The sequence below is a fragment of the Colletotrichum acutatum genome, assembly GCF_030867785.1.
Source record: "Colletotrichum acutatum strain CBS 112980 chromosome Unknown BDZ83scaffold_41, whole genome shotgun sequence".
Taxonomy (NCBI): Eukaryota; Fungi; Ascomycota; class Sordariomycetes; order Glomerellales; family Glomerellaceae; genus Colletotrichum; species Colletotrichum acutatum.
In genome coordinates, this window is record NW_026849035.1 from 35,778 (window position 1) to 46,921 (window position 11,144).

At 54.2% G+C, this 11,144-nt stretch overlaps 3 protein-coding genes across 3 annotated transcripts; 2 read left to right on the forward strand and 1 right to left on the reverse strand.

Annotated features, from left to right (window-relative positions):
* Window positions 1–1,544: 1,544 nt before the first annotated feature.
* BDZ83DRAFT_751675 (ABC-2 type transporter) lies at window positions 1,545–5,006 on the forward strand (the record flags this gene model as incomplete). Its single annotated transcript, XM_060514087.1, has 4 exons — window positions 1,545–1,696; window positions 1,793–1,905; window positions 1,974–2,270; window positions 2,323–5,006. 4 exons carry the CDS (start codon window positions 1,545–1,547, stop codon window positions 5,004–5,006), a joined length of 3,246 nt encoding a protein of 1,081 aa, XP_060365479.1.
* A 194-nt stretch (window positions 5,007–5,200) lies between these two features.
* On the reverse strand, window positions 5,201–6,677 carry BDZ83DRAFT_619557 (uncharacterized protein). Its single transcript, XM_060508129.1, has one exon. The coding sequence runs from the start codon at window positions 6,422–6,424 to the stop codon at window positions 5,486–5,488; it is 939 nt and encodes a 312-aa protein (XP_060365480.1). The 5' UTR covers window positions 6,425–6,677; the 3' UTR covers window positions 5,201–5,485.
* A 102-nt stretch (window positions 6,678–6,779) lies between these two features.
* BDZ83DRAFT_302404 (NGP1NT domain-containing protein) lies at window positions 6,780–9,450 on the forward strand. Its single transcript, XM_060502262.1, has 4 exons — window positions 6,780–7,126; window positions 7,192–7,924; window positions 8,261–8,537; window positions 8,595–9,450. Exons 1-4 carry the CDS (start codon window positions 7,029–7,031, stop codon window positions 9,326–9,328), a joined length of 1,842 nt encoding a protein of 613 aa, XP_060365481.1. The 5' UTR covers window positions 6,780–7,028; the 3' UTR covers window positions 9,329–9,450.
* The last annotated feature ends 1,694 nt before the right edge of the window (window positions 9,451–11,144 follow it).

Sequence of the window (11,144 nt, forward strand, 5' to 3'; positions counted from 1 at the left end):
GTAGAGCAACAAGATCAAATCGGCTCGAGCTGAGATGAGCTGTGGCTGGAGCTTCTAGCTTCGGTGACAAACGGAAGAAATCATGACTAAGACCGAGGTAAAACAAGGATAGACTAGAGCTCTTGGTGTGCCCATTATCTGTTGTTTGTATCGTATCGTATCGTATCGTATTGGGTCAGTGCCAGTTCCAGTGACAGTGTCTAGTTCCAAGTAAGCCAAAAACATGTATGAGAAACCTTCGAGCTATTCTGCTTAATTGGCATAGCTGAAGTGATAATCTATCGTGTTAAAGGAATCACCTGCAGCTATACTTCATCAGGCTCGACATTGCTTGTGAGGCCACTGGCTAGAGTCCCTACTGAAGCCCATCGTCTGTACTCTGTTGAGCTGTGCCATGGATTATTTTTTGTTCAGAATCAAGTACCATAGTCCCTTCAGTTCCGGCCAGCCGAACTATGTGAGAATGGAGTACACCACAAGTGGCAGATCCACCTGAGCGTCAGATGAGTGGCAGATGGACATGCCTGGTGCTTGACCTTACGCTTAGATGTGCAGTCGCATTGGATCGATGTGTTTCAATGGCGACGTCGCTGGTGGTAAGTGCAAGGTCGCAGAGGGTAATGCTCATGGATCTCGCAGCTGGCAGGCGTCTTCCCTGTAGGTTTGTCTGCATTGGGCAGTGGAGGGCATCAGCTAAGCTGTTGAGGTAACTACCTACTCAGCTACACCAGATAGGCACCAAGAACTCGAGGGAAGGGGGGCAACAAAGAGTTGAACTATTCTTAGCGTCTTGTCTCGTCCCGTCCCATGGAACTGGTTGACCGAGGGAAACGGCGGGGGTTTGGCCTTTGGGGAACAAGAGAAGAAGCCTGACAGATTGAGCTACAGGATGCTAAGGGCAATGGAAAGGCACCGGAGGTATCTACAAATACGTACCCAGGCACATGGTCAATGAACCTGAAGCCTCAGGCTCTTGCGGTACGAACTCGGGAGGTTCAGCCACCCCACGGGACGCTGATGCGTGTTTCCGACTGGCACAGTGGGGTCCCCAGCCTGTCGAGGTACGTCTCCTACAGATTTATCCACTGTGACGCCACCGCCACCTCACGATTGGACCGTCCCGTCCAGCTGGAGACACCTCGGAAGCGGGTACGTACCGCAGTAAGGTACCAGCAAGCCGCGTCGCTGGTTGCTGGGTGCTGGCTGAGGTGCTGCTGCTGCGGGTTATTATCGGCCGGTGGTACCTCTGTTATCGGCTCGGTGCCTTGGTCCAGCGCAGGTCATCCACGTCTGTCTTCACACGCCTCCTCCCGCAGGCCAAGAGCTTCCACTCCTCCTCCATCCTCCGCCGCTCTGTTCGCAGCCGTGTCCATCTCCGTTGGGTCCAGTTCAGTCCAGTCAATGATCTGACCTTCTTTCTCCCCTCTCTGATCTGCTCCCAACATACACGTCACCTTCCTTTGACATCGACATCTCTCCCGCCGCCACTCTTGATCTGCTGGCATCCGACTCGGTGTCTAATCCGCCACTTCAACACGCCCATCATGGCTCCTCCCGCCTTGAGGAGCCTCCTCATCGGGGCTCTGGCATGTCTTCCTGTCCTAACTTCGGCTCAGCGCAACTATTCCACCACCGCCGATATGCTGCGAGCCCAGCTCACCTTACTCGACGATCGGCCCTCTGATTGTCCTCCATGGTGAGTGCTTTTCCGTCGAGAGGTTGCAATCTCGCGATCATGCTGCCATCGCCTGTGCCTTCAACTCCCCAATGCTAACATAGATCCTTTGCGCAGCTTCAACTGTCTTCTCCCTGCCCACAAGTGTACCCAGTTTGCCGGCTGCAATGACTTCACCGGCAAATGTAGCTGTCCCGAGGGCTTCGGCGGCGATGACTGTCTCGATCCACGTACGTCCACACGTTCCCCCGCCCTGCAGTCGCACAAGTTTGGCGCATTACTGACACGTACTCCATAGTGTGCGGATCTCTCTCCCGTGGCGACAACACCGATAGACCCCGACGAACCGGTGACAATTGCGAATGCGACGACGGCTGGACCGGCATCAACTGCAACGTCTGCACAGAAAATAAGGCCTGCGACGCCCTCATGGAAACCAAGGAGGGCGGCGTTTGCTACCAGAACGGCGAGGTCATCAACCACAACTACCAAATTTGCGATGTCACCAACAAGAAGATTACCGATCTTCTTGGAGAGAAGCGTCCTCAAGTCACCTTTACCTGCAAGAAAGAAGAGGGCAGCTGCGATTTCCAATGTAGGCCTATCGTCCGTACACTTGGAACAGTCACCAAGCTAACCTGCTCTAGTCTGGGTCGACGAACGTGAATCTTTCTACTGCCATCTGAACGAGTGCAGCTCAAACGCCGATATCAACGACAGCCAGAACAGCACTGACTACAAGTGTAACAAGATCCAATGCGACTGCATCCCAGACCGCATGCTCTGTGGCGAGAACGGCTCCGTCGACATTGGCGAATTCCTGGTAGAGGAGATCAAGGGCCCCGCAGAGTTCCAATGCTTGCAGAAGAATGGAGGCGTCAACAACTGCGCCTTCAAAGAGCCCGCGATGGACGACCTGATTCTGTCCTTGATCGGCGACAGTAGCATCCAACTGAGCTGTCGCTCTGGAGAGTGTCTGTACCACACCGAAGTCCCTGGTTACGAAAGGCCGGTCAAGAAGATCAACACCCCACTCATCGCCAGTATTATCGCCGCCTGCTCCCTTTTCGTTGTCGCCGTCATCCTCCTCACTTGGTATCTTTCTCGCCGACAGTTCAAGTATGGCGCCATTGCGTTGGACGACTCCGACGACGAAAGCTTGAAACTCATGGCTGATCACAAGCCTGCCTCTCTCTACTTTGAGAATGTCGCCTACGAGCTCAACGGAAAGAGAATCTTGAACAACATCCAGGGAATGGCCCATCCCGGAGAGGTGACCGCCATCATGGGCGCCTCAGGAGCTGGCAAGACCACTTTCCTCGACATTCTCGCACGAAAGAACAAGAGAGGTCAAGTCTCTGGCGACTTCTTCGTCAACGGCGAAAAGGTTACTGACGTGGAGTACAAAAACGTCATTGGTTTCGTCGATCAAGAGGATACCATGTTGCCCACTCTGACTGTGCACGAGACCATCTTGACCAGTGCCCTTCTTCGCCTGCCTCGCAACATGGGTCGTGCTGCTAAAGAGCAACGCGTTTTCGAAGTTGAGAAGCAGCTGGGCATTTACCATATTCGGGACTCTCTCATCGGCTCTGAAGAAGGCAAGGGCCGAGGTATCTCTGGCGGAGAGAAGCGCAGAGTCGGCATTGCCTGCGAACTCGTTACGAGCCCCTCTATTCTGTTCTTGGACGAACCCACCAGCGGCCTGGATGCCTACAACGCTTTCAATGTCATCGAATGCCTCGTCACTTTGGCTAAGAATTACAAGCGCACCGTCGTCTTCACCATTCACCAGCCGCGGTCCAATATTGTGGCACTTTTCGACAGACTGGTTTTGCTGGCTCGCGGTGGCGCGGTTTACTCAGGTCCTTTCTCTCAATGCCAGGCCTACTTCGACCACATTGGCTACTCGTGCCCTCCAGGCTTCAACATTGCTGATTACCTGGTCGATCTCACCATGCACGCCGGTGCTTCTACTTCGGAAGATGATGGAGCTCTGAACGCCGACGCTGCTAGCCTGGGACCCAGCAGCACGACTGCCGTCAAGTCTATCGCAAGCATTTCTGGCGGTTCAATCGGCGACGACAGCCTTGTTGAGTCTTCTTCTTCGCGCCCCAAAAACCACCGTCGTGATTCTGTCAAGATTCGCCAAGAAAGAGAGCTCTTCACTCGCCGGAAGAACACCGTTGATACGGCTGCTTCATCGGATGCTGGAGGCGAGGATGTCGGATCGTACAAGCTTCAGAACCAATCCGGCTTCGTCCCACCGGCCAACGCTGAAGACCCTCACGACCTTCCTCCTGCTGCATATGACGGAACTGATCTCGACGTCTTGATTCGATCTTTCGCCGAGTCTGACATCGCAGGCTCTACGCACGATGAGATCCAGCAGTCCATCACTGCCGCTCAGGGTGCTAATGGACAGAATGCTAACGGTTATAACCCCGAGGGACCCAACATTCACATCAGCGCCATCGGCAAGGGCTATGTTCGCGTTGGCTACACCCGCCAGTTCATCATTCTGTCTCAGCGCACGTGGAAGAACCTGTACAGGAACCCTATCCTCATGCTCACTCACTACGCCATTGCCATCCTCCTCGCGGTCTTGTCTGGGTACCTGTTCTATGGATTGACTGATGACATTCCGGGCTTCCAGAACCGTTTGGGTCTTTTCTTCTTCCTCTTGGCCTTGTTCGGATTCAGCACTCTGACCAGCTTGAACGTCTTCGCCACTGAGAGGCTCTTGTTCGTGCGAGAGCGCGCCAACGGCTACTACTCACCCATCACCTACTTTGCTGCCAAGATTTTGTTCGACATTATTCCGTTGCGAATCATCCCGCCGCTTCTCATGGGTGCCATCATCTACCCGATGACTGGCTTGGTCCCTGATGCCAGCCACTTCTTCAAGTTCATTCTTGTTCTGGTCTTGTTCAACTTCGCTGCCGCGGCGATCTGCCTCTTCATTGGCATTATCTGCAAGGACGGTGGAGTGGCCAACCTGATTGGCAGCTTGGTTATGTTGTTCAGCTTGCTCTTCGCTGGTCTGCTGCTCAACCACAATGCCATCCCCAAGGCTGCTCTTTGGCTCCAGATGCTGTCTATCTTCCATTACGGTTTTGAGTCGCTCATTGTCAATGAGGTGCTGCAACTCACGTTGGTGGATAAGAAGTACGGTCTGGACATCACTGTCCCTGGAGCCGCCATCTTGAGCTCCTTTGGTTTCAACAATGACGCCCTCTGGACCGATGTCGTCAGTCTCGGTACCTTTGGAGTTGTCTTCCTTATCCTTGCCTACGGCGCCATGCACTTCCTTCTTGTCGAGAAGAGGTGATCATCATGCGTGGCCAGCTCGCACCGACGTTTTGGGCGCTTTTTAGTATACAATTGTAAGAATACAAGCGTGACGGCTACTGTAACAAGAGTCGCAACAGCTTCGGGTCATTTCATAGAGACCAGACACAGAGATACACACAGCAAGTTTCCTTTCCAATGGCAATAATCTGTCAATGTGCATATGGGCAGCTTCACGGCGTTGGAGGATTGTCATGTCGTTTATAGTTTGACATTGATGGCTTTATAATGCTACAGAGAATTGATAGTAGTACAAGTTGACCTGTGCGCTCCACGGCGGCTCTGCAACCGAAATTTTGGTATGGTGATATGCAGAGACTATGACCCAAAGCCACCACAACGTACAAATGTGAGATGTTACAACGGCCAAAACACCATTTTGATTTTTTGATACAACCCACCACCGATTGAGCCGACTATCCAAGCTGAACGGCGGGCCATTTCTGACATGTGGACCCCTTACTCCATCTTGCCGCCCGTCAGCTCCTCGGCAATCGACTTCTGCCTCTTGACGGTCCTGTCCTGGTCGCTCGTCTGGAAGTCGATGGCCCGCTGCTGCGTCCTCAGCATGTCGTCCAGCATGGACTGCACCGTCGGCGGCTGTCCCCAGACGTCCCAGGCGTTGTCGGCATCGTGGGCCATGGACTTGCCCTGGCGCTTCCAGAAGTCCTCGGAGAAAAGCTGGTCCAGGTGCTTGCCCAGCTCCTCCTCGGTCACGATGAACTTGGAGGCGTTGATGTACAGCTCCATGAGGGCGTCCTGTCTCGCCTCGCTCTTCTTGGCGGCAAGCCTGGCCGTCCGCGCCTTGCTGGCATTGGCCTGGTCGTAGCGGTCCTTGTTGGGCGCGACGGAGGCGGAGCCGACGAGGGAGGAGAGGACGGAGCCGCGGGTGAGGCGGTCGTCTGCGCGCTCTGGAGCGACGGCGGCGCGCTGGTGGTCGCGGAGACGGCGCTGCCTCTCGGCGGTGACGGTCTCGACGCCCTCCTGCTTGCGCTGGTAGAGCCCCTGGAGGGCGATGCCGAGGTTCTCGCGGCGGGACTCGGCCATGCGGCGGCGGTGCTCGAGGCGGGAGCCGGGAGGGGCGGGCTTCGTGGAGGAGGCGCTGGTGGGCGCGGGTGCGGTCTCGAGGAGGTACGAGGGCTGGACTTTGCGGTCGTTTTCCTTTGCTGGGAAGACGTCGCGGGGCGTGGGGAGGGTGCCCTTTACGATGGGAGCCTTCTCCTCAGAGGCCTGGGATTGGGGCGGTGTCGGGACCTTGATCCAGTCTGGGTGTTGGGGGGGCACCTTGAGCTGGGCCGTCGTGGAAGAGAAGGGTCGTGTGAGGTTGAGGTTGGCTTGTCTGGGAACGATTATCGTCGGGAGGCGCGTCAGCCGCGCACAAGAGCATCGTGACGACATTGCGGCCGGCTTGATGGGGTGTTCGGGGCCGTAGTCGCCTAAAAGTGAAAGGGCTGTCGGCAGGCGGGATTGGGAATGGAGTCAATTCGGGGCTTGAGATGGCAAGCTGTTTTGCTGTTGGGATGGTTGAACCTGAGAATTTCTCGAGGGCGGCCCTGGATTGGATAGGTGCACGCTCGGGTGTGTAGAGAATAGCAGCTCTGCGCTCCAAAGTTCTCCTTTGCTTAGTTGAGATTCCCAGTCTCTGAGGAAGATGCCAAAAAAGGGCCAGACACTGGGGGGTGAATTTTGGAGCTGCAGCTGCGGAGACACCCCCTTCTTACCTGTACCACCCTTCATTGGCTCCTCGGTGCAACGGCGGTTGTTCGTCCCGAAGTGCTCCAGAAATTTTCAGCAACTCCACTAAAAAATTCCCAAGGGACCCCACCACCCGCAAGAGAAAGAACTTCCTTTTTACTGCGCGCGAAGCTCCAACCTCCTTCTCTCAATCCTCTCTAAAAACTTCACCGACTCCAACTCCCGCCCAGTCTACCCCCTTCTCCCTCAGTCTTCCCTTTATTTTCAATAAGGTCGACGACTGGGCGAGTTCGCGGTCACATAAAAGATGGGAACCGGAAAGAAAGAGGCGAGCCGAAAGGTTCGCCAGGGCAAAACCGGCGATGGCATGGGCAATGTCAAGGTCAAGGGCGAAAATTTCTACCGGTAGGTTTCCAACTCTCCCTTGGCTCGGTACGCGCAAGCAGTTCGCTAACGTTACAATGCTACAGCTCTGCCAAGCGGGTGAGGCAGTTGAACATGTACAAGGATGGCAAGCCGCAGCGCAACGCCGACGGCGAGATCACCAAGGCCGCCTCCTTCCAGAGCCGAGAAATCCCTAACGCCCGGATCGAGCCCAACCGCAAGTGGTTCGGCAACACCCGTGTCATCTCCCAGGAGAGCTTGACGGCGTTCCGGAGCGCCATGGCGGAGAAGGCCGCGGACCCGTACTCGGTCTTGCTCAAGAGCAACAAGCTGCCCATGTCCTTGATCAAGGATGGTGCCGACAACGTCAACGGCATTAAGCAGCACCAGGCCAAGATGACGATCGAGACGTCCTCTTTTGGGGATACGTTCGGCCCCAAGTCCCAGCGGAAGCGCGTTAAGATTGGCGCCGGTTCCATTGCGGATTTGGCTGGCGAGGTTGACAAGGACCTTGACAAGTTCAACGAGCTCCAGGAACGGAACAAGCTGCTCAGCGGCCAGGCCGGTGGTGCCGACGAAGATGAGAGTCACGTCACCTTGTCGATCGAGCCCATCTTCAACAAGGGTCAGAGCAAGCGTATTTGGAACGAACTGTACCGTGTGTTGGATTCTTCCGACGTTGTTATCCACGTCTTGGATGCTCGCGACCCTCTGGGAACGAGATGTCGCAGTGTCGAGAAGTACCTCCGCGAGGAGGCACCTCACAAGCACCTCATCTTTGTCTTGAACAAGACGGACTTGGTGCCTACCAGTGTTGCTGTAAGTTTTTCAAGCTCATTTTCCTGTTCCCCCATCCCATACCCCAGTGTCTTTGTCAGGAAGCGTTCCGCACTCTTTGAGTGCTTACAATGGAAGTTCTCCGTTAAACACTGGGAAAATCGAGGGCTGTCTCGCTGTCCTGGTCCTTGGATCAGGGCTGATGGGATCCGTTTTGGATTTCCTATCATGAGATAGAATTGCTTCCGATGAGTTGAAGTCTGCCAGTGCTCTTTCGAGCCTTTCGATGGTGGTATTTCTTAGTAGTGAAGCATACATACTCTCCAGATCATTTTGATTTTTCATTGTTTGCTTCATGCAGAAGCTAATTCGATACAGGCTCGTTGGGTGAAGCACTTCTCCAAGGACAAGCCTACGCTGGCGATGCACTCCAGTCTGACGAACCCTTTCGGAAAGGGTAGTCTGATTGAGCTGCTCAGACAGTACGCCAAGCTCCACAGCGACCGCAAGCAGATCTCCGTTGGTCTCATCGGCTACCCCAATGTCGGCAAGAGTTCCATCGTCAACACTCTGAGACAGAAGAAGGTCGCCAACGTTGCACCGATCCCCGGTGAAACCAAGGTCTGGCAGTACATCACACTCACCCGCAAGATCTGTAAGTCATTCTCCAGTTTCTCTCGATGTACCTGAGCATGGAACTGATTTCTCCTAGACATGATCGATTGCCCCGGTATTGTACCGCCGTCGCAGACCGACACTCCTCAAGATCTTCTTCTGAGAGGTGTTGTCCGTGTGGAGAACGTACACAACCCCGAGCAGTACATTCCTGCTGTTCTCGAGAAGGTGAAGACACATCACATGGAGAGAACGTACGGACTCAAGGGTTGGACCAATCACGTCGAGTTCCTCGAGATGCTTGCCCGAAAGGGTGGTCGTCTGTTGAAGCACGGAGAGGCCGACTTGGACGGTGTTGCCAAGATGGTCCTCAACGACTTCATGCGTGGCAAGATTCCTTGGTTCACTCCCGCGCCTGTTGAGGAAGAAGGCACAGAGACTGCCGAGGGCATTGAGGGCCGTGGTGGCAGGCTTGGCGAGATGCCCCAGAAGCGGAAGCGTGACACAACTGATGTGGCTGAGAGCGTGGCCGATACGTCAATGGGACCCTCCAGTGACGAAGAAGAAGAAGGGGACGATGAGGAGTTTGAAGGTTTCGGGTCTGACGATGACAAGGCTGAGGGCGACAAGTCCTTGGCCGAGGCATCTGAAGACGCAGGTGAGGCCTCGGACGACATGATCCCGCTGGATGATGTATCAGACGACGACTCTGCGAGTGAAGATGGTGGTGACGGCGCTGCCTCGGAGACAAGCTACAACACTTCGGTCCGTGCTGTATCGGATCGTAGTGCCAGCAACGCTTCGAAGAAGAGAAGAAAGACAAAGACGTGAAATCCTCAGGCGAGAACCTGCTAGATGAATCTCTTCCGCTGCAACGCCGAAGTTTCGGCAGCCTCACCAGTACAGGTGGAAAGCGGCGAGTCCACTTGGGTTGGGGCTGACTCGGAAAAAACAAACTAGAACGAAAAGCGAGTTTGGCTGCACCGTCCGCCAATTGGGGACGCCCAGGGATCGCAAGGCCTTTGTGCTGCGAGAATCACGGGCCAGCCAGGGCAGTCGTTTCACGAAGCCTGAATGTTTCCAGACATTGAGGCTGTCCAGCGTCGGCACCTGATTGCGGCTCTGCCGTGGGGCGCAGATCCCGGATTTCCGCGCTTCCCTGTTCCTCCAGCTAAGCACGGGCTTCAGCCGCGGGATGTTTCCCAAAGTTTATTCTCCCGCCATCTCTATCGAGGGATGGTACGCTCAGCGTTGTTACCGTATGATACCCCCAGATGATCTATCTCGATTGGCAAGTTGCCATCTGTGGATAGATATTGTCCATACCCTATAGCCTCTTCAAAACGAGGTCTCTTCAGTTCAGAAAGAACCGAATTAGAAACAAGAATCTAGAGATAGACAATTCACGGACTGGTCGCCGCCAGTCAGACAAGAATACAAACACTTGATTCACCGATGAAAACTTTGTTCCCGTGCCCTCTTTCCCCTCATGTTCCCTCTTTCGGCTTCTGTCGTTCGCTTTGTCGGTTGCCTCGCCGTGTTGTCGACCCTTGCAACTTGAGCAGAAAAACAAAGAGATCGGCCAACGGAGAAAACGGGGATTCGATGATGTTGTTTAAAGTTCCGACGTAAGGTTCCTCGTCACGACTAAGCAGGAGAGTTTCCCTCAACTTCACCCCGTCTCAACTAGCGAACCTGACCTGACTTGACTCTTTCCTCATTGAAAATCAAAGTTTTTTTTTTTTTCATTCTCTTGGGCTTGCAAAGAAAGGATTTCCCTCTTGCATCTAGCGTGGAAACGGTCCCTTTTCTTCTTGGCTCTCCTCCTTCTGGCACCCCCTCCCCTTCCCCTTCATCTCGATTGGAAAAAAAGAAGTGTGTCGACGATCGTCTGAAGAATATGAGTCGTGAGAGAAGGTTTATTTAAAGTTCTTACAACGCCCTTCTCCGATTCGAGACTCGGAGGACTCAACTCAACACCAGCCAACACACATACACACGCAGGCGTCTCTTTGGAGGAATAATTCCGACGAGAAGGCAAGTCTCCGCCGACCCCACGTGGACCGTGTAATCCGATGTTTTGCTTGTCTGTTTCTCTCGCCCTCTTTCTTGTTCCTCTCTCTGCCTTGGTTTTTGTTTCTTGCTGGATGGCAGAACACCCCTTGCCCTTGCCCACATGTAGGTACCTCACCTTACCTTACCTTGCTGGACACGCTTCTTTCCACTCTCCTGATCGATTCGAACATCATGGAAACCAAACTCGCCGGTCTGTCCGTCAGACCCCTCCTCCGCCTCCTCTCGTCCCCTCACTTCTCGCCCAACGGGGTGTGTGTATGTCTTCCTTACTCGGATTTTCTGCTCTCGGGTTACTAGTCAAGTCAAAAAGACTATTTCGTGTTCGTCAGTATCGTATGCGAGGGTGTGTGTGTGTAGATGTTTGAACCCCGCCTCGCCTTTCCCTTCGTAGAACGAGACAAGAACGAGAGACTTCGGCAAATACTCAAGCTTTAGGGTGATTTCCAGAAAGCATAAAAAGATGAAAGTCTTCCTCCCGCTGAGGGGTCATCTCTTTACCTCTTCACGCCTTTTCCTTATCCGAACACCACCACCCAGCATTCGCTTCTAGTTGTGCTGAGAGAAGGATCAA

Coding starts and splice junctions, on each gene's coding strand:
- BDZ83DRAFT_302404 (XM_060502262.1), top strand. CDS start 7,029: ATGGGAACCGGAAAGAAAGAGGCGAGCCGAAAGGTTCGCCAGGGCAAA. Junction 7,925..8,260: donor TGGTGCCTACCAGTGTTGCT/GTAAGTTTTTCA, acceptor AATTCGATACAG/GCTCGTTGGGTGAAGCACTT. Junction 8,538..8,594: donor CACACTCACCCGCAAGATCT/GTAAGTCATTCT, acceptor GATTTCTCCTAG/ACATGATCGATTGCCCCGGT.
- BDZ83DRAFT_619557 (XM_060508129.1), bottom strand. CDS start 6,424: ATGTCGTCACGATGCTCTTGTGCGCGGCTGACGCGCCTCCCGACGATA.